The 22,625-nt window shown below is 47.8% G+C and overlaps 2 protein-coding genes across 3 annotated transcripts in view; one reads left to right on the top strand and one right to left on the bottom strand.

The window, feature by feature from the left end:
* Nucleotides 1-8,715, bottom strand: part of ACADSB (acyl-CoA dehydrogenase short/branched chain) — a 29,544-nt gene extending 20,829 nt beyond the window's left edge. The window contains exons 1-3 of the mRNA XM_066601154.1: nucleotides 8,513-8,715; nucleotides 4,326-4,488; nucleotides 1,733-1,833 (exon numbers count right to left, since the gene is read on the bottom strand). Of these exons, the coding sequence (XP_066457251.1) occupies nucleotides 1,733-1,833; nucleotides 4,326-4,488; nucleotides 8,513-8,542 (294 nt within the window). The 5' untranslated portion in view covers nucleotides 8,543-8,715. The remainder of the gene's footprint in view (nucleotides 1-1,732; nucleotides 1,834-4,325; nucleotides 4,489-8,512) is intronic.
* A 77-nt stretch (nucleotides 8,716-8,792) lies between these two features.
* IKZF5 (IKAROS family zinc finger 5) lies at nucleotides 8,793-22,622 on the top strand. 2 transcript variants are annotated; one of them, XM_066601153.1, is made up of 4 exons: nucleotides 8,793-8,948; nucleotides 14,936-15,091; nucleotides 17,287-17,469; nucleotides 20,910-22,622. In XM_066601153.1, the coding sequence occupies exons 2-4, from the start codon at nucleotides 14,959-14,961 to the stop codon at nucleotides 21,851-21,853; spliced, it is 1,260 nt and encodes a 419-aa protein (XP_066457250.1). In that variant the 5' UTR covers nucleotides 8,793-8,948; nucleotides 14,936-14,958; the 3' UTR covers nucleotides 21,854-22,622. The 2 variants fall into 2 exon arrangements, with proteins under 2 accessions (XP_066457250.1, XP_066457249.1); XM_066601152.1 differs by having other exon boundaries at nucleotides 17,230-17,469.
* The last annotated feature ends 3 nt before the right edge of the window (nucleotides 22,623-22,625 follow it).

The following is a 22,625-nucleotide window of genomic DNA, read 5'->3' as shown; positions in this document are numbered from 1 at the left end:
ACCAGAATAAGGTCACAGTACAGAGACAGTAACCAGAATAAGGTCACAGTACAGAGACAGTAACCAGAATAAGGTCACAGTACAGAGACAGTAACCAGAATAAGGTCACAGTACAGAGACAGTAACCAGAATAAGGTCACAGTACAGAGACAGTAACCAGAATAAGGTCACAGTACAGAGACTGTAACCAGAATAAGGTCACAGTACAGAGACTGTAACCAGAATAAGGTCACAGTACAGAGATAACAGTGATGTGATGTCACATTGAAGACAATACACACAGTGATGAGACACTACAGGAACAATAAACAGAATGATGCCCCATTGCAGACATAATAAACAGTTTTGCCACAAAACAGGTACAAACACAGAAGGTATTCTCATATATGCATTGTATCACATCATCCAACTGGGCAATGGCCTGTGATGTAACAGCACTGAGATAATAAACAAAGTGATGTCATAGTACAGGTATAGTAAACAGTGATGTCACAGTTAAAAGATAATAAACTGTGTTGTCACAGCACAGAGGCAGTAAGCGGAGTGATGTCACAGCACAGAGGCAGTAAGCGGAGTGATGTCACAGCACAGAGGCAGTAAGCGGAGTGATGTCACAGCACAGAGGCAGTAAGCGGAGTGATGTCACAGCACAGAGGCAGTAAGCGGAGTGATGTCGCAGTACAGGAATAATAAACGCAGCGATTTCACAGAACATGGCTAAATAAAGGTAGTTATTCCATACACACCAATGCACTCAGTGATGTCACAGTACAGAGGCAGTAAGCGGAGTGATGTCACAGCACAGAGGCAGTAAGCGGAGTGATGTCACAGCACAGAGGCAGTAAGCGGAGTGATGTCACAGCACAGAGGCAGTAAGCGGAGTGATGTCGCAGTACAGGAATAATAAACGCAGCGATTTCACAGAACATGGCTAAATAAAGGTAGTTATTCCATACACACCAATGCACTCAGTGATGTCACAGTACAGAGGCAGTAAGCGGAGTGATGTCACAGCACAGAGGCAGTAAGCAGAGTGATGTCACAGAACAGGGATAATGAACACTAATGTCATGGGGCAGGGGAAATACGGTTAGTGATTTCACAGCTAAGGGATGATAAACACAGCCATGGAGGCTGACATACAGATTTCTATTTTAGTCTCCATGGCTTATATGGAAGAAATATGGTGCAGTAGCAGGAACTCACCAGTCAGTAAGTGCAACTAATTTTCCCAGTTTTGCCAATTTCTAATAGTCCCAGAAATATGGCCGTACAGGGATGATATGTATAGTAATGTTACAGCACTGAGGATCTCTGCCATCCAGATACCTACTGCTATACGCATCAGTAGTGCTGTTGGTGTCTGGAGTTCCAAAGTCCTCTGGCAGCCCTGGCAACACGGGTCATTGCAACATTTGGCATATCAACTCTGCCAATGGTTACATGTGCTGGAATCTGATGGTCTGCAACGCATCCACTCTAGTTAGTACAACCTTTTATACATCCTCCTGCTACATGAACGCAGTCTGACCACTCCGGTGGGCAGACCCCTAAACTATAGCTATGCTACCCGACTGCTTCCACTTGTATTTTTCAGCAAATTCACTGATGTCACAAAAAAGCACAAAAGACAACAAAAACAAAAAAATAAAGCAGTAATTACAACTTGCCTAAAACACACACTTATAGTATAGCAGTGGGAAAACTTTCAGCTGAGGGCAAAAATACCAACCCCGAGGTCAAATAGTCCTTGAATGACCGATTTGTCCATTTTTGATTCAGCATCCATGGCCTTTACAAGTGGGGCGATCCGGTCCTGGGCAAATTTTCGTACTGGGATTGGAAAGTAAAGGAACACAGAGAAGACATTAGAGCCCGACAAGAACAGATCTCATCATCAACTGGTACAAATGTTGCGGAGAGGATCAAAATAGTCAGCAGATAATATGGACTTTAGGCCAGAGAGGCTACTCCATGAGCCAATGAGTCTATTGAGAAGCCCAACGAATAAGAAACAGTTAAAGGGGCTTTATATCAATACAGAATAATTGTCATATACATTATACACAACTTGTATACGGCATAAACATTATATATGGCATGTATACGGCAATCTTTTGCCGTTTGAGATACACTACCCAACCAAACAGAATTGGACACCTGAGCAAGAATCAAAAGTAGTATTTATTTCCATATGTTAACACTTAGTGGGGTCTCCTTTAGCCCCAATGACAATGGTTACTCTCCATGACATACTTTCTACTAATGTCTAGTACACTTTAGCTGGTATTTCCCTCCATTCATCCTGCAAACATCTGGCAAGTTCCCTCAAAGAAGATGGAGGTCGGTCATATTTCCTGACCCAACGTTCCAGTTCATCCCAAAGATGTTTATTAGGATTTAGGCCAGGATTCTGAACTATCGAGTCCAATCACGGAACATCCATATCCTCAAACCACGTAACACAGCGTTGGATTTGTGACAAGGCCGCGTTGTCTTGTTGGAAGTATGGTCGACCATTCCCAGAGTATTGCCACATTGTAGGCAGCACATTATTGTCTAGAATAGCAAGGTACACCTCCGTGTTCATGGTTCTTGCCACTACAATCAACGAACCGAAACCATGCCACGTAAAAAAAATCCCCAGAGCATAACGGAATCACCAAAATACTTAACTGTTGGCACAACACACTCAGGCACATGACATTCCCCAGGCTCCTCCACACTCAGGTATGTCCAGCTGATTCGAAGATGGAGTAGTGCGATTCATCTTTCCATAGCATGTACTTCCATTGCTCAACTGTTTAATTGCAACACTCCTTGTGTCACTGTATACAGGCAATACATCTTCTCAGAGAACTCTCCAGGCGTTTGCAGGATGAATAGAGGGAAATACCAGCTAAGGTGTATCGGACATGAATAGAAAGTATGCCAAAGAGTATCTGATGCCATTAGAGCCAAAGGAGCCTCACTAAGTATTAACATATGGAAATATATACTACTTTTGATTCTTTCTCAGATGTTCAATTACTCTTGGCAGGATAGTGGATATTTGGTGTCAGTGAGTGGGAACCATCCAGTTTATATTCAGAGGTAGTAAACCTTTACATAGCCAGTTCTGCTTTCAGCTGAGAAGTAGATACAATTGCATCCAGTGCAGACAATGGTCTGTGAATCCAACAGCCAGACCCCAGACTGATACATTGTTGCAGCTGCTGATGTGTGTTGTCACAACATTGTCTATTCTGGATACAATCTCCCCCATATCATCATGGCCGTAGTGCCTTAAAGGAGATGTCTCGAGGAAGCAGTGAATTTTTTTTTTTGCCCAGTCCCCCTAATTAAGCATACATTACTAAGCCCCCCTGTAAATGACTTTTCTAGCTGGTTTGTACTTACCGTTCCAGCGTTTCAGCAACTTATAAAAGTTTCCCCAAGATGGCCGCCGGCTCTTTTCCCTTCGCTTGCTGCAGCCCGACGTGCGCGCTCCCGAGACGCTGCCAGCTGTGTCTCCATGGCAACCAGACGCCCCGCAGCCGCCGACCGGACCCACCGCAGCCGCCGACCAGTCACCCACCGCCAGGCAGCAGGTAACCGGCGCTACGCTCCCGGCTCCCCAGCGCTACGCTCCCGGCTCCCCAGCGCTAGACCCTGACAACAGACGAAGGCCCCGGAGCCCAGCGCTAGGCCCCGGAGCCCAGCGCTAGGCCCCGGAGCCCAGCGCTAGGCCCCGGAGCCCAGCGCTAGGCCCCGGAGCCCAGCGCTAGGCCCCGGAGCCCAGCGCTAGGCCCCGGGGCCCAGCGCTGGGCTCCGGGGCCTACCGCTGTGGCCCGGGACCTTCACCTGTTAGTGAAGATCACCCCCCGACCCATCACTTACCTGGGCGGCTTCTCGGGACAGCTGGACAGCTGGGCTGGGCTTCTCCGCTGGGCATCTCCAGTTTCTGCACCTTCCTCTAACAGAGGAAGGTACAGAATGGCCGCTCCAGCGCGCTCCCGAGCAGTGACAGCTCGTCTGCGCATGCGCAGAAGAGCTGTAGCGGGGAGCACACTGAAGCGGCTCGTGCTGAAAGGAGAAGACCGGACTGCGCAAGCGCGTCTAAAAAAGCAAGCTGCCAGCGAATTTAGACGGAACCATGGAGACGAGGACGCTAGCAACGGAACAGGTAAGTGGAATAACTTCTGTATGGCTCATATTTAATGCACGATGTATATTACAAAGTGCATTAATATGGCCATACGGAAGTGTATAACCCCACTTGGTTTCGTGAGACAACCCGTTTAACCCTGCGCTGGAGCCGCAGGAAGCGTTTGTTCTACACTTACCCACATCTCTCAGCATACCCTCCTCTTCCGTGAAGGTGTCCAGCGGCGCAAATATGGCTCCTTCCTTGGGTTCCGCAGTCTCCACATCAGCTTTAGAAGATTTAAGGCGACAATGGGAATTGTGGAACGCCACCCTGCAGGGCCGCAGCCCCCTGCCCAGGACCTAAAACACAGTACAAGATGTAATAATATAAAGGGACATGTCTAAAAACAGAACACTTTACAATAAAGGAGAGGGCAGCAGACAAAGCTTTTAAAGGTCATGTACATATTTATACAAATCTAGGGGTCTCCGGACCCTCCAACAGCACCACAATTAAGTGTCATTTTCCTTCCACTTTAATTTGGAATTGCACGCACCGGGTGCGGCACTTTCTAGTGGAGTCTATGAAATGCAGCAGCTGGGTTGTGGATAAAGTTGCCTGATAGTTCAACTTTCCCCAACTGGCATGTGGTGAACATGTCTAGATTTTCTGATGGTGCAACCTCTAGGATCCATCCCATCTGGTGTCACAATCAATATCATCAATGCAGGAATTCTAGAATTAAAGGGGGTTCTATAATTAAAGTCACTCCTACACTGACGGGCCACCTGCCATCCTGTAAAGGTGCTTTTACACGGGCCAATAATTGTTTGATTTCCTGCGATCCAGTGCGAATCTGAACGACTATCGTTCAGTGTAAACGCATGCACCGACTGAACGACTAACAAGAACTAGTCTGCTTCTTGTTCAGTTACTGCATAATTAATCGGCCCGTGTAAACCGGTAGTCGTTCATTTATAAACTACTATCTGCTTACTGTGAACGGACGCGGGCCAGAAGGATCCCCGTCCGCTCAACCTCCATTTACGATTCATTGCTGGGACGATCTACTGGGCATCCTGCACCCTACAGGTCATCCCATGTAAAAGCACCTTTATTAAAGCATGACCACTTATGTAAATGGCCGTGCTGTAATACTACATGACAAGTTTCAAACTAATATTGGACTATGTAAATGCATTTTTTGAGCATATTTCTAATTCTATGAACTTGATATGTTGTATGCCTTTCTTCTGCCTGTCTGCTGCACATTGGAGACTCATCTCTGTTGTACTGTAACATCTTTTTCATTGTAATGAATAAAATATAGAAAAGTTTTTTTATGGAAGCTTTCTGTGCTGACCTATTATTTTTGCATTGGACTATGTAGCGCCTCCGTTTGGTTTTATCTATTCCTTAATGTAATTAAGTACTTTTATCAATGTTATCTATAGATCTACAATTATAATCTCTTCTGATTTATATTTCCGTATTTTCTTCAGCCGCTTTTATGAACCGTATGCGCAAGTATTTTTCTTTTTTAACCGCTACATCGCATCAGTGAAAACATTGCAAGTGGGAATGAAACCATTGAAAATCATTGGTTCATAGTTCGGCGTTTTCACTCACTGTCGAATTGCACGATTTTATCGCAAGTGTGAAGGCTGCAAAAAAAAAGTAATCTTGTAGATATGATACCTTTTAATGGTTAACAAAAATGCATCATGTTATAGCGAGCTTTCGAACATTTCAGGGTCCTTTCTCAGGCTTAGGCTGGATTCAGACGAACGTATATCGGCTGGGTTTTCACGCCCAGCCGATATAAGTTGCCTCTCTCTGCAGGGGGGAGCCTGGAAGAGCCAGGAGCAGTGCTCTGAGCTCCCGCCCACTCTCTGCCTCCTTTCCACCCCCATGCACTATTTTCAATGAGGAGAGGCGGGGCTAATTCTCATAATTTAGCCCCGCCCCATCCCGCCTCCTTTCATTGCAAATAGTGCAGAGAGGCGGAGAGGGGGTGGAGAGGAGGCAGAGAGGGGGCGGGAGCTCAGTTCCTGCTCCTGGCTCTTCCATCCTCCCCCCCTCTACAGATGAGGATACCGTATATCAGCTCGGCGTGAAAACCGAGCCGATATATACGGTTGTCTGAATCCAGCCTTAAATGGAATAGATCCGAAGACGCATGCATATATATTACAGACGTACTTATGACAAGGCACAGACATGGATGTGATTAATTTGCACTTAATACCAGAACAGGATGAGTAGAGGAGTAAATATTTAATTAGTCCTCTAATAAGGGTATGGTCTCTATATTGCTGTTAGATCACACACAGGCCTGTTGACGCCCTGTGCTATAGATTTATCACCATCTCCTCTGGTGCATTAAGTCACTTCCAATGTCAATTCCTGTCTTGAGTGTCAAAGATGGTTATAAACTTGTACTCCCAAATTCTTCTATGACGTTGAGATTTGAAGTTGCCCTTTTAATATAGTAACTTTCATGTGTTCTGTATTGTGTCCGTGACTAGAAAAATGCTCGGCCACAGGTAATTCTGTCTTTCTTTCTCTAATTGTGTGGCGGTGAGATCTCATCCTCGCTTTCACATTTTTGTACTGTTTTTCCAACATGTTAAGTTACTATATTAAAAGGCAACTTCAAAATCTCAACGTCAAAGAAGAAATTGGGAGTACAAGTTTATAACCATCTTTGACACTCAAGACCGGAATTACCATTTCAATTGGCTTTCATGCATCATTGGAGAATATGAAAAATCTGGAGCAGAGATAACACGCTGGCCTGGTGACCCCCTAGCACAAATATAGAGACCATAACACTTTCACATCCCTCATCAGTGGACTAATTAGGTATTTACTCCTCTGCTCATCCTGTTCTGGTAGTGTTTTAAATGCAAATTAATCACACCACAAGCCTGTGACTTGTCATATATGAGTAGGTTGGAAAGCTCGCTATAACGTCATGTATTTTTGTTAGCCATTTAAAAGGTATCATATCTACAAGATTACTTGGTTTCTCCAAGAACAGTCACATATGAAGAAGATAAGGGAGATGGACTAAAACCTCCACAGCGCCACCTATTGGAAGGCAGCATTCCTTCAAGGCAAAGTCAGGCTTTTTATACAAGCCTTGTAACAATGACCGGGAATTAAAAGCAAAGCCAGAATCCATGTATGTACAGGGAGTCTGGCTTTGCTTTTAATTCCCAGTCATTGTTACAAGGCTTGTATAAAAAGTCTGACTTTGGCTTGAAGGAATGCTGCCTTCCAGTAGGTGGTGCTGTAGAGGTTTTATTCCATCTCCCTTATTTGCATAATACCCAGAGGAGCGTGAATGGCCTTTTGAGTCTCCTCACTCACCGACTAGGTGCCCTCCCTAAAGAGAAAAGATAGCGTTTCTGACCCCCCCCCCCCCCCCTTCTCCATCTGAAGAAGAGGCCTGGCTGCCTCGAAACACACATTTTTGTCACGTGTCACTTGCGTCTAGCCCTAATCTGTTTGCACACATACTGATTAGCTTCTGCGCCCGCTGGCAGACGTTTGGGCTGGCAGAACACCAGTCAAGTATCGGCCCCATCACTGCCAGAATCTCCAACGTGTTTTCGCATGAAGTAGAGACATGTTCCTTCTTTTGCCCAATGACAAATCCAAATGTATGTATGGCAGAATAGCCACAGATCTCTGCTGCAGTTTAACAGACAGAGTCCGTGGTGGAGTCAGCCGTCAACGCACCCGGTACACTTCCCCTGTAGCTTCCTCCGGCACAATCAGCTGCTTGGCAGGGCCTGGTCGATCAGCCGATCACCCCAAGCACCACATTCGCCATAGGGTTGTGCGTGATCAGAAAACCATGGCTGCTTTCTTTAAAAAAAAACAAAAAACAGCGCCCCACTAGTCCACAGGTTGGGTGTAGTATTGCAGTTATCTACTTGCATCATATGAGCTGAGCAGCAATACCCACAGGCACGAGAGGCGCTGTTTCTGGAAAAAGCTGCCATGTTTGTCTAATACCCTTTTTAATGCCCAAGCACAATCATATCCCGACATGATATTAACCCTTGCCAGCTCTGACACACGCCATTCGCTATCCTAATACCATTCCTCCCTCCCAGGATTTCTCAGTTTTCTAAAACCACGGAGGTTGAATAATTAAGAAATCTCAAGTTCTTGAAACTAGGAAACATATTGGTGAAGATTTAGCAAAATTTACCTAAACTGGTTCAATGCAAAACTGGAGCAGTTGCCCATAGCAACCATATTGCAAGAATTTGATTGGTTGTCAAGGACAAGCGCTTCTCCCTCAGCAGGGACCGTCCACCCTCCTGCATACACTTATCCCGGACACCTGACAGTCCTCGTCCTTCTCACCTGAGCGCTGCGATATAGAATACCAGCCATTTCTTTGGTCAAAGCCACCCGTGCCCAAGTTCTCGCGAGAAATGCTTTGCGTTCCAAGCCTCTTCCTCGATATTATGAGATTACGCCCCCTTATTTCTCCCCTAAAAATAAGCCGTCTGTCGCATAATCTCCGGTTTCTTCTCAAAGTCGTTACATGCGGACACTGCGTTGCTTAATATGTGAAGTGCAGAACTACAACTACCGACATGCAATTCGGCATTAAAAACGTCATGACGACACGACGCGTGACCATGGAGGAGGGCTCCAGTATGCGCATGCGTACAATGTTCTGCCTGGGCCCGGACAGCTAAAGTGATCGGGACGAACGGGCAGTGGTCCGCGCCGGTATCCAACTCTACACTGGAGGCGGAATGCGGTGCCCGGCTGTGAGGAGCTCCCGGTAACGGTAAGAAGCCGTGTGATCCCTCCGGAGGGGGCGGGGCCTGGCTACGTGACGTCAGCCGAGACAGTCCACAACAATACTGTAGTGTTCTGTCCGTGGTATTACGTGTATGTGTGATAACTTCTAGTAAGTGGGACCTTCCGTGTAGGGCTGGGACTGCAACAGTAATGTGCACCGTACCATGTGTATGTGTGATGTCATCACTGTGTGTATAATGACATCACTAGAATAATCTATAGATATAAGTGATGACATCAGTACAGCTATAATACTCCACATACTGGTGTGATGACAGCACTGTATCATAATCCATACACGTGTGATGACATCGCTGTACTAGTTCACACGTTTTATGGTTTCATGAAATCTAGAATATTCCAAAGACGTGAGGTGACATTACTGATATCACTGTATACAAGTGATCAGAAACGGACTATTGAGATATTAGTTTCTTTGTGCCTCATGCCATCAGTAGTCAGTGATGACATCACTAGTAGTCAGTAGCCACATGACATCAGTAGTCGGTGATGATGTCACCAGTAGCCACATGACATCAGTAGTCGGTGATGATGTCACCAGTAGCCACATGACATCAGTAGTCGGTGATGATGTCACCAGTAGCCACATGACATCAGTAGTCGGTGATGATGTCACCAGTAGCCACATGACATCAGTAGTCGGTGATGATGTCACCAGTAGCCACATGACATCAGTAGTCGGTGATGATGTCACCAGTAGCCACATGACATCAGTAGTCTGGGATGATGTCACCAGTAGCCACATGACATCAGTAGTCGTGAGGAAGTCACCAGTAGTCAGTAGCCACGTGACCTCAGTAGTCGGTGATGACGTTACCAGTAGCCACATGACTTTAGTAGTCGGTGATGACGTTACCAGTAGTCATATAGCATCAGTCGGTGATGATGTCACCAGTAGTCATATAGCATCAGTCGGTGATGATGTCACCAGTAGTCATATAGCATCAGTCGTCGGTGATGACGTCACCAGTAGCCATACGGCATCAGTCGTCGGTGATGACGTCACCAGTAGTCGGTGATGACGTCACCAGTAGCCATATGGCATCAGTAGTCGGTGATGACGTCACCAGTAGCCATATGGCATCAGTAGTCGGTGATGACGTCACCAGTTGCCATATGGCATCAGTAGTTGGTGATGACGTCACCAGTAGCAACATGCCATCAGTAGTCAGTGATGACGACAGCAGTAGTCAGTAGCCATATGGCATCAGTAGTCGGTGATGACGTCACCAGTAGCCATATGGCATCAGTAGTCGGTGATGACGTCACCAGTAGCCATATGGCATCAGTAGTCGGTGATGACGACCTCAGTAGTCGGTGATGATGTCACCAGTAGTCACATGGCATCAGTAGTCGGTGATGATGTCACCAGTAGTCACATGGCATCAGTAGTCGGTGATGACGTCACCACTAGTCAGTAGCCACATGGCCTCAGTAGTCGGTGAGGACATTACCAGTAGTCACCTGGCCTCAGTAGTCGGTGGTGACGTCACCAGTAGTCAGTAGCCACATGGCCTCAGTAGTCGGTGGTGACGTCCCCAGTAGTCACCTGGCCTCAGTAGTCGGTGGTGACGTCACCAGTAGTCAGATGGCATCAGTAGTCGGTGATGACGTCATGTGGCTACTGACTACTGGTGACGTCATCACCGACTACTGATGTCATGTGGCTACTGACTACTGGTGACATCAGTAGTCGGTGATGACATCACCCGAAGACAAAGGACATCAGTAGTCGGTGATGACATTACCAGTAGCCACATGACCTCAGTAGTCGGTGATAATGTCACTAGTAGTCACATGGCATCAGTAGTCGGTGATGACGTCACCAGTAGTCAGCAGCCACGACATCAGTAGTCGGTGATGACATCACCCGGAGACAAAGGACATCAGTAGTCGGTGATGACATTACCAGTAGCCACATGGCATCAGTAGTCGGTTATGACGCCACCAGCAGTCACATGGCCTCAGTAGTCGGTGGTGACGTCACCAGCAATCACATGACCTCAGTAGTCGGTGGTGAAGTCACCAGCAGTCACATGACCTCAGTAGTCGGTGGTGACGTCACCAGCAGTCACATGACCTTAGTAGTCGGTGGTGCCGTCACCAGTGGTCACATGACCTCAGTAGTCGGTGGTGCCAATACCAGTGGTCACATGACCTCAGTAGTCGGTGGTGATGTCACCAGTGGTCACATGACTAGTTGGTGGTGACGTTACCAATAGTCAGTAGTCACATAACATCAGTAGTTGGTGATGACGTCACCAATAGTCAGTAGTCACATGCAACCTCAGTAGTCGGTGATGACATCAGCAGTAGTCACATGACATCAGTATGCGATGATGTCACCAGTAGCCAGATGACATCAGTAGTCGGTGATGACGTTGTCAGTAGCTACATGGCATCAGTAGTCGTGATGACGTCGTCAGTAGCCACATGGCATCAGTAGTTGGTGATGACGTTGTCAGTAGCCACATGGCATCAGTAGTTGGTGATGACGTTGTCAGTAGCCTCATGGCATCAGTAGTCGTGTTGACGTTGTCAGTAGTCACGTGGCGACAGTAGCCACATGGCATCAATAGTTGGTGATGACATCCTTAGTAGCCATATGGCATCAGTAGTTGGTGATGACATCCTCAGTAGCCATATGGCTTCAGTAGTTGGTGATGACATTCTCAGTAGCCACATGGCATCAGTAGTTGGTATGACGTCATCAGTAGCCACATGTCATCAGTAGTTGGTATGACGTCATCAGTAGCCATATGGCTTCAGTAGTTGGTGATGACATCCTCAGTAGCCATATGGCTTCAGTAGTTGGTGAAGACATCCTCAGTAGCCATATGGCTTCAGTAGTTGGTGATGACATCCTCAGTAGCCACATGGCATCAGTAGTTGGTATAACGTCGTCAGTAGCCACATGGCATCAGTAGTCGGTGATGACCTCACTAGTTAGGGCTCGTTCACATCAGCATGAGAGGTTGCGTCCAGAACCTCCGTCGCTGATATTCGCTAGAGAACGGGATGTAAGAGTGCCGCAAGCTGCGCCATCTTCTCCTGTAAATTACCGCAAAATACCAGACTGCTGGCTGGAAATTGAAGAGACCCCATTATAGTCATCGGGGGTCCGTTCTTCGCTGTTCAGATTCGTCATGAAACATATATTTGTCACGTTATTTCCAGCCCATCCAATACATGAGATGCGCTGCCATAAGTGACGATATGCCGGCTCACACGGCGGTAAAAGCTGCGCTGTACACGTCTGGGCCCGCCCATGTGGGGGGTGATAAACTGCTTATGTAAATTAACCCTTTGAAGATAACGGGTTGTCTCCACCGACGGGTTTTGTGCGTCTCACAATCAAACAGAAGTTGTGCGTGAATATTGTCCGTGGAACTGCAGCCTTAGGTACTTTTACGTGGGCCGGTAAACGCTCAAATGAGGGCCTACGGGCGGTTGTCGGCCCCCGACACGGTAGCCAGCGAGAAGTCACTAGTTGATCTCTTTCAGCTCGCTGACTTGGAACGACTAGTTGGCAAATTCTCGCTCATCTTGGAACGACTGCCTGTTTGCAGTGAGTGGCGGCGGAGCGCGCCGGGGGTCTCTTCTGGCCGGCCGCCTCCATTGTCTGAATGACTATTGCTCTTATGTGAAAGGCTAGCACAGGAACGCCTATTGTCCCGTCCGAAACCTCCCGAAGCGGACCCTCCTCTGATAAATTTGGCGCATCTTTAGACTTTCTAGTCTAACTTCACACCGCCTCTTATAGTTGATGCCAGGAGTCTCGCCAGTTTTTGGCACATGTCGTCGCATTTAGGCCACACCCCCTTTCCATGAACGGGCACCCTGTCTGAATGTATCTGTAATGCATAGAGAATGGCGATCTTACGCCAGTCTTTAGAAGCGTTACGCCGGCGCAGGACGCGACGTGCTCCTTCAGAAAGGGATGCCTTATATGGAACAAGACGGAAACCTTTCCTTTTGGTTCCATCCCAGTGTTTCCAATGCCCACAGTCCATCGCTATCCGAGCGCCCGCCCACACTGGGACAGATCCGTAGGCCACAATGGGCTAAACGGAATCATATGGACGGGCCCGGACATCAGTGGATCTGGGCGCCAGTCGTGAAGTTTGGGTCCTCACAAAAATTGTTCACATCTGCGCTGGAATCTTCGTTCGGAAGTTCCGTCGCAGATCCGGCACAAAATACGAAAGAAATGGCGTGGCACGCTGTGCTTAAATGCCGGACTGCTGAGCAGAAACCGAACGGACCCTATTGTAGTCAGTTGGGTTCGTTTGGCGTTGTTCGGTTTTGTCGCGGACCCGTTCGGCCAGGGGATTCTCTGAGCGCAGACGTGAAAGAAGCCTAAATATTACTGATGTGATACATTGTATCCAGTATTTATGCGTCCGCACCGCAGTATCGGGGTCGTCTTTATGACTGCAGTCCTTGATATGTACAGCGCGGTGTATAATGGCCAGCTATACGTTGACCCGACTCTCGGGCCACCCACATCTGTACACAGACACTTGGCTGTAGCAGGAGCGGAGCACACTGCTCCCTGTGTCCGTGGGTGGGCGTACGCAGGCACACTGCTAGGCTTGTGTAGGGAGGCATAAAGAGGCTGTGTCCTGCCAGTCCGGCTATTAAGACTGGATTCTTATGTAGCGTTCAGTGTGATACGATTGATCAGATGTTGCATATGACATCTGTGATGGTTCTGGTGGAGTTTGGGGGCGACATGTGGCCACCAAACTGTGAGCAAGCTCTGGCGCTATGGCTTATGCAGTAAAGCAATGTCTACAACAAGGTGTCCCCGGACATCCAGGAGAAGATGCCTTTGATAGTCCAGGTTGGAGCAGAGGTGACCGTCAGATGAGAGTCGTTCCATTCAGATGTTCTTGCACTCACTTCTGATTGCAGGAGATAGTAGTCCTACATGCACTGATAAGGTTCACCATGCCATACGGTACCATTACACGGGACGACAGTCAGGCACATAAGCACCCAACAGCCGTCTCTCAAGACTATCTATCGCTCCTGTGCTTTTTCCGTCATAGATGAATGAACCCGAAGAAGAGGAGGGAAGAGCGACTTCTATTAAGAATGCAAAAAAAAAAAATGTTTTAACCCGATTCTTTCTAATTGGTTATTAAAACAACCAAACTTAACGCGTTTCGGGGACGCAGCCCCTTCCTCAGAATTTGACTGAATTGAGCGCTATGGATGAATAGTTCAACGGTTTCTACACTCAGAGGTCGGCCTGTCATTCATCCACATTGAGTGTAGAAACCGTTGGACTATTCATCCACCCTGAGGGAGGGGCTGCGTCCCCGAAACCTGTTAATATTGGCTGTTTTAATAACTAATAACGAAGAATCGGGTCAATTCCCTTGTTTCAATTTTTTTCAGTTCCAACGGTTTGCGCCCTCAGTCCAGAGTCTTTGATTTTTCTGAAAGCGACAAAGATGAATGAACGACTGCCTGTTTACACGGGTCGCTTGCTTTTTAGTTTTGCTGAGCGATGTCTCGTTCCGTGGCGGCTGCTGCTTGTACACGGGACGATTATTGCCCAAATTCACTGATAACCTCCATAATCATACAGGAGTTTAACAAGTTTTCTCTTCACCCTCATCTGTTGCTACTTTCCACCCCGTTCCATGTCTAAGTTCTGATTTTCAGGCGGTCTCCCCCATTTTTCTGCAATCCACTTTCAGGGAGGGAGAGTGTATGAAGCCTCTGTAGTTCCCTGTCCTGACTTCCTTGCCCTGACTTCCCATGCTGCCATAACACAAGTAGATGAGTAGAAGTTGTCTGAAAAGTTAGTGCCCCTTTAAAAATGCAGCCGTTAATCCCTACTTTTACAGCAGGACACCATATTGCATTCGGAGTGCTAAATGGCGGTAACATTAGACTTTGGCTACTTCTTCTCAGTGACTCTGTTCTCTCTACTTTCAGGCAGGAACACACCAAAACTGAATATGGGCGAGAAAAAACCAGAGGCGCTGGACTTTGTGAAGGATTTCCAGGAGTACCTCACCCAGCAAACGCACCACGTCAATATGATTTCCGGCTCTGTGAGTGGAGACAAGGAGGCGGACACTTTACAAGGAGGTACGTGACCGCGCCGTTCATGCCAGCGCTTCATCGTTAGACGTTCCTCGAAAGTAAACGTTTCCCTGTGTTTAAAGAAAACGTATCGCCATGTTTTCTCCCCCATGAGAAACCCCTCCAGTCTCGGCCATCCTCTGTGAGATGAACGCTCTAGCCTCTGCTGATACAGTGTAGCAAACTATCAGCCAGAGAGACATTTGTACTGCTGCCATATTGAGCTGACATAAGAGATTGGATATAGTTGGAGCAAACGATCTGTATTAGGCCGTCTTCACAAGGGCGACAAAATTGCACGATTTTCTCGCGATGCGACAGGGCTACGAATCGCATGTATGTGAAGCCCATGCGTTCCAATGGGTTCTTTGACAGTAGCGATGTTTTGTAGGCTGTTACATTGCGAGAAAAAAAATGGCGGCATGCTGAATATTGCCGCGATTTGCGAGGTTTTGTGGCCCATGTTTTTCTATGGAGCCTTCCTTGGTGTTGCACGCACAAAAACGCGGGGTTCATGAAGCGTGATGCAACTTTTACAGTAGGAAGTCCTACAGTGTTCCCTAAAATAAGCCCTGGCTACATTTAAGAGAAGAAAAAAAAACATTACCTAACAGGCGCTGTCCGCTCCGCCACACTTCTCCTCCGCAACTCCGGCACTTGTTTGTAGTCTTCAGCCAGTGCTTCCTGGTCAGGGGGATCAAAAACCCCGCCTCTAGCAAGCGCTGTCTGAGATTAGTTCTCGAGTGCCACGGCTCAGCCAATCGGAGCCAGTGTTTCCTAGAGGCGGGGTTTTTGAAACCCCTGAACAGGAAGCGCTGGCTGAAGATTATTTTAGAGTAGGGCTTATATTTTAAGCCCCCCTTTCCCCACCGAAAATACTGGTAAAAGAGTGCTACAAAGTCACGATATCGACGTGAAAAAACACAGCTGCGATCTCGCTGTCGCCCGTGTGAAAGAGGCCTTAGGTCTGTAGGGTTCGTTTCAAATCTGCATTAGAGGCTCCGGTTCTGTTGAGAAATCTTAGCATGCTGCGCTATTTCGACAGCATAGCCTGGCGACTTTCGGTTCCGTCACAGGACGGATCGGTTTACTGCAGGGTTTGTGTTTTTCTCTTCTTATGACTGAACAGAAGAATTAAAACCTGAACGCAGATTTGAACTTGAAGGATTTCGGCCATAAATCCGGATATTTCCATTCCCATTACTTAAGCAGAGATCTTAAAAATGGTGGCAAATTGAAATGGAAACCTTTTTAGAAAGTTGCATAACTTTTCATGATGCAACAAGTAAAGGGGTAATCCTTAGATATCCACTTACCTCCTGTCCACAGGATAGCGGATAAGTGTCCGATCAGTGGGGGTCCATCTGTAGAGACCATCACTGATCACAAGAAGGGGAGACCTGGGCGCCCTCTTCTATGAATTCAGCGGTGGTTGAGCATGCGCACTGCTTCACCATTCATCTTTGTGAGCCTGCCTGCTCTTGGCTTCTCTTTGGCACTCGGAGATGATTGGATCAGCAGCACGCACGCTCGACCTCCGCTCCCTTCACATGCAGGGGCACGCTGAGACCCCTGCGATCACGGGAAGAGGGGTCCTTGTCCCACTGCCCTTCCCATGAATGGCGCAACAGTCAAGCATGCGCAGTGCCGCTTTGTTTATCTTTGAGACTGCAGAGCGCTGTTCTTGGCTTCTCTGTGGTATCTCTATAGCAGCGCGGCAGCACACATGCCAGACCCCTGCTCTACCCATGTGAGGGGACACATTCTTGTGACTATTCCAGTAGTCGCACCCCACCAATCAGACACTTGCCTCTTCAGTACTCGCATGCTCGACCGCTGCTTTATCCATATTGGGGGAGACGGGACTCCCTTTGTCATGATTTGTGGGGGTTCCCCCACCAATCAGACATTTACCCCTTATCCTGTCCATAGGGGTAAGTTTATATGTACCCTCACACACACATTAGGAATGGCCGTCGTCTAGCATAAGAGTTCGTACGTCTACGCCATTATACGTTGTCATGACTCCACCGTATATACAAGTCTGCATGGTTCCCCAGTCATGTCCCCCGTGTCTTGCTGACCTTTGCCCTGTGACTGATGGCGGAGTGGTGCTGTTCACTGACTCACTTTCTATGAATTAGGATCACAAAACCACGATGTGTTCACCGCTAACTCTCCGTGCCTTGCTCTACCGGCAGCTGGGACAGACAGCGATCAGAATGGGCTGGACCACCCGTCTGTGGAGGTGTCCCTGGATGACAGCGCTGGGATGCTGGTGGATGGCTTTGAACGGACGTATGATGGGAAACTAAAGTGTCGGTACTGTAACTACGCCAGCAAGGGCACCGCTCGCCTCATAGAACACATACGCATCCATACAGGTAAGACCCCCGACTATATGCAGGGGGGGTGCTGAGAGCTTGGTTTACATATTGACATTGTATGGGTTAAATAGTGTTACTACAAACCCTTCACTCCTCAGGACATATATTTACATCATGGGGATTCGGGGTTTGTATACAGCAGGATAAGGGGGCGATCCCGCTCCATGTAACACCTGCCTTCAATAGCCACGATCAGTGTGAACGCTGGTAACACCTTAAATTCCCCGATCACCATTCGGGGGTCTCAAATGACCCCTCCACAATGAGATTGTAAGGTGCCGTTCGGCTGCCATGGCAACCTGGGATCTACTGAAGGTCCCCAGTGCTGCTTTGGCTAATTGCTTATCAAGCCATGCCTGTGCTATGGATTCATAGACTGCCTAAGGCCTCATCTCTACGGGGAAAATCAGGCCCGCCGCGGATCCTTCATGGAGAATCCTGCAGCAGGTCCCTCCTTTCCCGCGGACATGAGGCCTAAAAAGAAGAATTACTTACCTATCCGGACGCTGCGGATCTGCCCTTCGTCGCGGCCGGATCTTTCTTCGGCCCGGTGGATGCGCCATGCAGTCTGTTTTTTTTTTTAAAACTCCTGCGACGGAGAGCAGAATTTCAGCTGCGGGTGTGCCGCGGATCTGGATGGCTTCCATAGGCTTCAATAGAAGCCTGCGGGAGACCCGCACTAAAATGTCGCGGGTGTTTTCCCGCAGACACAATCTTCTCAGGGAAAAATGATATCCGCAAGTATTTAACTACCTGCGGGTGTCCAATGCATCCCTGTGGGGCGCGGATCCGCGTGCGGGTGAAACGCTGCGGATTTTAAAAGTATTTTAGCCGTGGACATGAGGCCTAATAGTCTATGCACTACCATGGTATTTCATTTCACTCTTACTGATCAAACAGTCGCAAGTTAAAAGTCCTATATGGAGACTAAAAAAACTAAAATGTAAAAATGAGTTAATTAAATATTAAAAAGGTAGTAAAAAAAAATTCCCCATATTAATAATAAAAAATCAAAACAAAAAATGTGAAACCTATCTGGTATTGCTGTGCCCATAAGATTCCGATCTATCAAAGTAAAAAATACACAACGGCAGAAATGCAGGTTTTTTTGGGGTTTTTTGTTACCCCGATCTTCAAGAAAAAATGTAATAAAAAGTGTTAAATACTCCATAATGGTACCAACGGAAACTACAGGATGTCCTGCAAAAAAATGAGCCCTCGCACAACTGTGTCAACTGAAAAATTAAAAAGTTGTGGCTGTCAGAAGATTGCGGCTGTCATTTTTGGTAAAAAAATTCACTAAGTGGAGTCAAATGAAAAGTATTGCAGTACATTATATGGTACGTTACAGTGTATGATGGGAAGATACAACTCGCCTCACAGAGCCACGTTGGTGGATAAATAAGAGTTATGATTTTGTGAAAGCGGAGAGGAAAAACAAAGAATGAAGAAAAAACGCGCAGATAAGGGGTTAAATTTGCATCGCCGTACAGCAATTGTTATAGTGAATCGCAGCTGGTTGTGGTACAGATGTAGCCTGCAGTTTAGGCCTCATGTCCACGGGGAAAATCAGGCCCGCTACGGATTCTACATGGAGAATCCGCAGCGGGTCCCTCCTGCCCCGCGGACATAAGCGCTGAAAATAGGAATTTAAAAGAATTTACCCATCCGGAGCGGGCGGGGGAAAGTCTTCTCTTCCTCACGGCCGGATCTTCTTTTTCGGCCGGCGGATGAACTCGTCACGCAGGCGGCACATCGCCGACGTGCCGCGCGCATGCGCCGGGCACATCCGCCGAGCCGAAGCAAGAAAGATCCGGCCGTGAGGAATAGAAGACCTTCCCGGTCCGCTCCGGATGGGTAAATTCTTTTAAATTCCTATTTTAGGTCTCCCGCGGATCCGGACGGCTTCCATAGGCTTCAATAGAAGCCCGCGGGAGCCGTCCCCGCGGGAGACCCGCACGGAAATGGAGCATGGTCCGTATTTTTTCATGCTCCATTTTTAAAAAAATCCCTTTTATTGACGATCCGCGGGTATTTATCTACCCGCGGGTGGTCAATGCATCCCTACGGGGTGCGGATCCGCGGGCAGGAGAAGAGTTAAAATCCGCTGCGGATTTTAATTCTTATTTTGCCCGTGGACATGAGGCCTTAGGAAACCGCACAGAGCCCATTTGGACGGCTGGATTTTGGGCTGCGTGCTGTTCCTGTACTTCACGGACAACAGATGTGACCCCATTCTAGCTCATGAGGCTATCCAGGCTACTGAATATGACTGCCATTTTTTTGAACGGTCATACACACGAGCCATGCTGCGAGGTAAAAAAATCGTGGCATGTTCTATTTTTTTCACGTTCCTCGGAACGCATCGCACATTGATTTCAGTGGGACCCTAAATACATTGCATGCCGTGTGATGTGAGGCTTCCCATTGACATCAAACACTTCAGATCCGCTATGGCGTGAGGGGCGACCAAAATTTAACAGAAAGGATGTGAGGCGATTTTGCCTGAACATCACTTGGTATCCGCAGGTAAAATGCAGGTTGAGAACTAATCATTGAGCCGCGTTTCTTGGCCCAATATCGCGCTCGCCTGTGTGCAAGTAGACTCAGTCACTTGGTTGTGCTGGTTTGAGTCCCATTTTCTAGCGGCCAATCACTGCTGTGATTGGCCAGTGGTGGTCAATCACAGAGCAGGTATAGCACATAGGAAGTCTAACACTACCGGTTAGGGTGATGAGGGTAGTGGGGGCAATATCCCCCGCCTCCTCTGATCCTGGAACAGCATTTTGTCCTGAAACCGGTGGATCACTTTAAATGGGTTGTACCATGCACGCAACTTATCTCCTATCCATGGTGTAGGCGATGACTTGCCGATCGGTGAGGTCTCCACCTCTGATGGTCACTGTGGGGTGGCTTCTTTCCCCGCAGTGACATCAGAACGAATGGAGTGTTGGCCGAGCTCACACGGTCGCCCCTCCACTTATGTCAATGGGGCTGATGGAAATACTTGAGCACTTGCCGTTTGGCTATTTCTGGCAGTCCCGTTGAAAGTGGATGGAGCGTCAGTGCGCTTGTTTGACCAGTGCTCCGTTTAGTCTCAGTGGTGAGACCTCCCCGGTCAGCAAGTCATCCCCGATCCTGTGAATAACCTGTAATCCTGCTACAACCCCTCTAATACTAACTGATTGGCTCCTAAACTCCGTCCTTCCATTGGTGACCCCTTTGTGGTTTTTAATAAGTGTTCCAATTTATAAGCGTTTTGTCCATGACAACAGGAGAATAGGACATGGAGTGTTTTGGTTTTTTTCTCCTTTGGTCCATGTGAAAAATTGTTCATGTCCATTGCCTCATAGTCCATAATGGGGGCGATGTGATGTCCATGAATTGGCCTTTAAAGATTTTTTTTTTTTCTAACCGTGTCCATTTTCTCTCCGCAGGCGAGAAGCCGCACCGCTGCCACCTATGTCCCTTTGCATCAGCCTATGAGCGCCACCTGGAGGCTCATATGCGCTCTCACACAGGAGAGAAGCCTTACAAATGTGAGCTGTGTTCCTTCCGCTGCAGCGACCGCAGTAACCTGTCCCACCATCGCCGCCGTAAGCACAAGATGCTGCCCATTAAGGGCACCCGTCCCACACTCGGCAACAAGAAAATGTGGGGCGTGCTTCAGAAAAAAGTCAGCAGCTTGGGGTACAGCCGTCGAACTCTTATCAACCTCAGCCCACCCTCCATGGTGGTGCACAAGGCAGACTATCTGACGGACTTCTCCCACGAGATCCCTAGTATTCAGAGCGAGGCCTACGAGAGCCTAGCCAAGGCGTCGCACGGATCCGGACTGTCTAGGGATCCTCAAGAGCTCATGGTGGACAACCCCTTGAACCAGCTATCTACTCTGGCCGGACAGCTTTCCAGCCTTCCTCCAGATACCCAAAACCCCGCTTCCCCAGACACAGGGCCTTGTCCCGATGAGAAGCCCTTCATGATCCAGCAGCCTCCAGCCCCAGCCTGTGCCTCGGCGGTCTCCACCAGCGTTCCTCAGAGCTCTTCTCCAGCCAGCCCCGAGGTCCGTCCAGCACACAACCACAGGAACTGTAGCCCCATGGCCGGCCCCAGTAGTGAGCGGAGCGGCCGAACCAGCACCCCCAGCATTAGCAACAGCCAACCTAGTACACCAGCCCCTGCCCTGCCTGTCCAGGACCCCCAACTTCTGCATCACTGCCAGCACTGTGACATGTACTTTGCAGATAACATACTCTACACAATCCACATGGGATGCCATGGATTTGAAAACCCTTTCCAATGCAACATCTGTGGTTGCAAATGCAAAAATAAGTATGACTTTGCTTGCCACTTTGCTCGAGGTCAACATAGCCAACACTGACTTCTAGTAGCCTTTTTTCTTTCTATCTCACTCTGCTCCTCAGGAGACAGTCTGTCAATAGAGTGCCTGTCATTGAGGAATATGTATAAGGATGTAAGTATAAATATATATGTGTCTCTTATTTGGTCCTATGCTCTGACTTGTAAAGAAGAAGAAGAAAAAAAATTTCAAGATGGCTGCCTTGATAGTATTGAATCAACAGAGTCATGGCAGGCGGCCAAGAAGCGCTGGCCGTCGTGGACAGAAGCCTATAGAAATGTATCGAGAAGGTGATTATATATGAACTGGATTAGGCACCTAATGTTTAGCTGTCTTGCCAGTTGTCTGTCGTCCTCACATCGTCCCCTGTTGAGTATAAGAGGGGTCGGCTTGTCATGTTCGTTGTGGGAACCTCACAATTATCGTATTTACGGAAGGTTAAAAAAATGGAATGTCTATGAATGTCGTAAACTGTCAGTACTTTTATTGTCCATTGTTGGGATACTACGTTTTATTTTCCAGCGGCCTCCTCGCCCCACGTGGGACGGGCTTGAATGAAGTTATTTTAAAGCTAATTATGATGGTTTCCAACTGGAGGGGAGGGGAGGGGGGGGAGAGAGAGAGAGAGAAGTGTTTTTTTTTGTTTTTTTTTTAAATTAATTTATCCTCACTGGCTGTTAACTATGTTTGTACAGATCTATTCTCCACAGTGCGTCTCGTGTCGCTCCGATGAGTCCAACTTCTTTGTAAATCATGCTGTTTAATAAATGTGTGTTGTCTACCCATTTCACCC

The sequence above is a fragment of the Eleutherodactylus coqui genome, chromosome 4, assembly GCF_035609145.1.
Source record: "Eleutherodactylus coqui strain aEleCoq1 chromosome 4, aEleCoq1.hap1, whole genome shotgun sequence".
Taxonomy (NCBI): domain Eukaryota; kingdom Metazoa; phylum Chordata; class Amphibia; order Anura; family Eleutherodactylidae; genus Eleutherodactylus; species Eleutherodactylus coqui.
This window is presented reverse-complemented; position numbering and strand designations above follow the sequence as displayed.

Bases quoted from the DNA above. Each gene is read 5' to 3' on its own strand.
- IKZF5 (XM_066601152.1), top strand. From the start codon at position 14,959: ATGGGCGAGAAAAAACCAGAGGCGCTGGACTTTGTGAAGGATTTCCAG. The intron at 15,092-17,229 runs GTACGTGACCGC...TCTATGAATTAG, and splicing joins GGCGGACACTTTACAAGGAG to GATCACAAAACCACGATGTG. The intron at 17,470-20,909 runs GTAAGACCCCCG...TTCTCTCCGCAG, and splicing joins ACACATACGCATCCATACAG to GCGAGAAGCCGCACCGCTGC.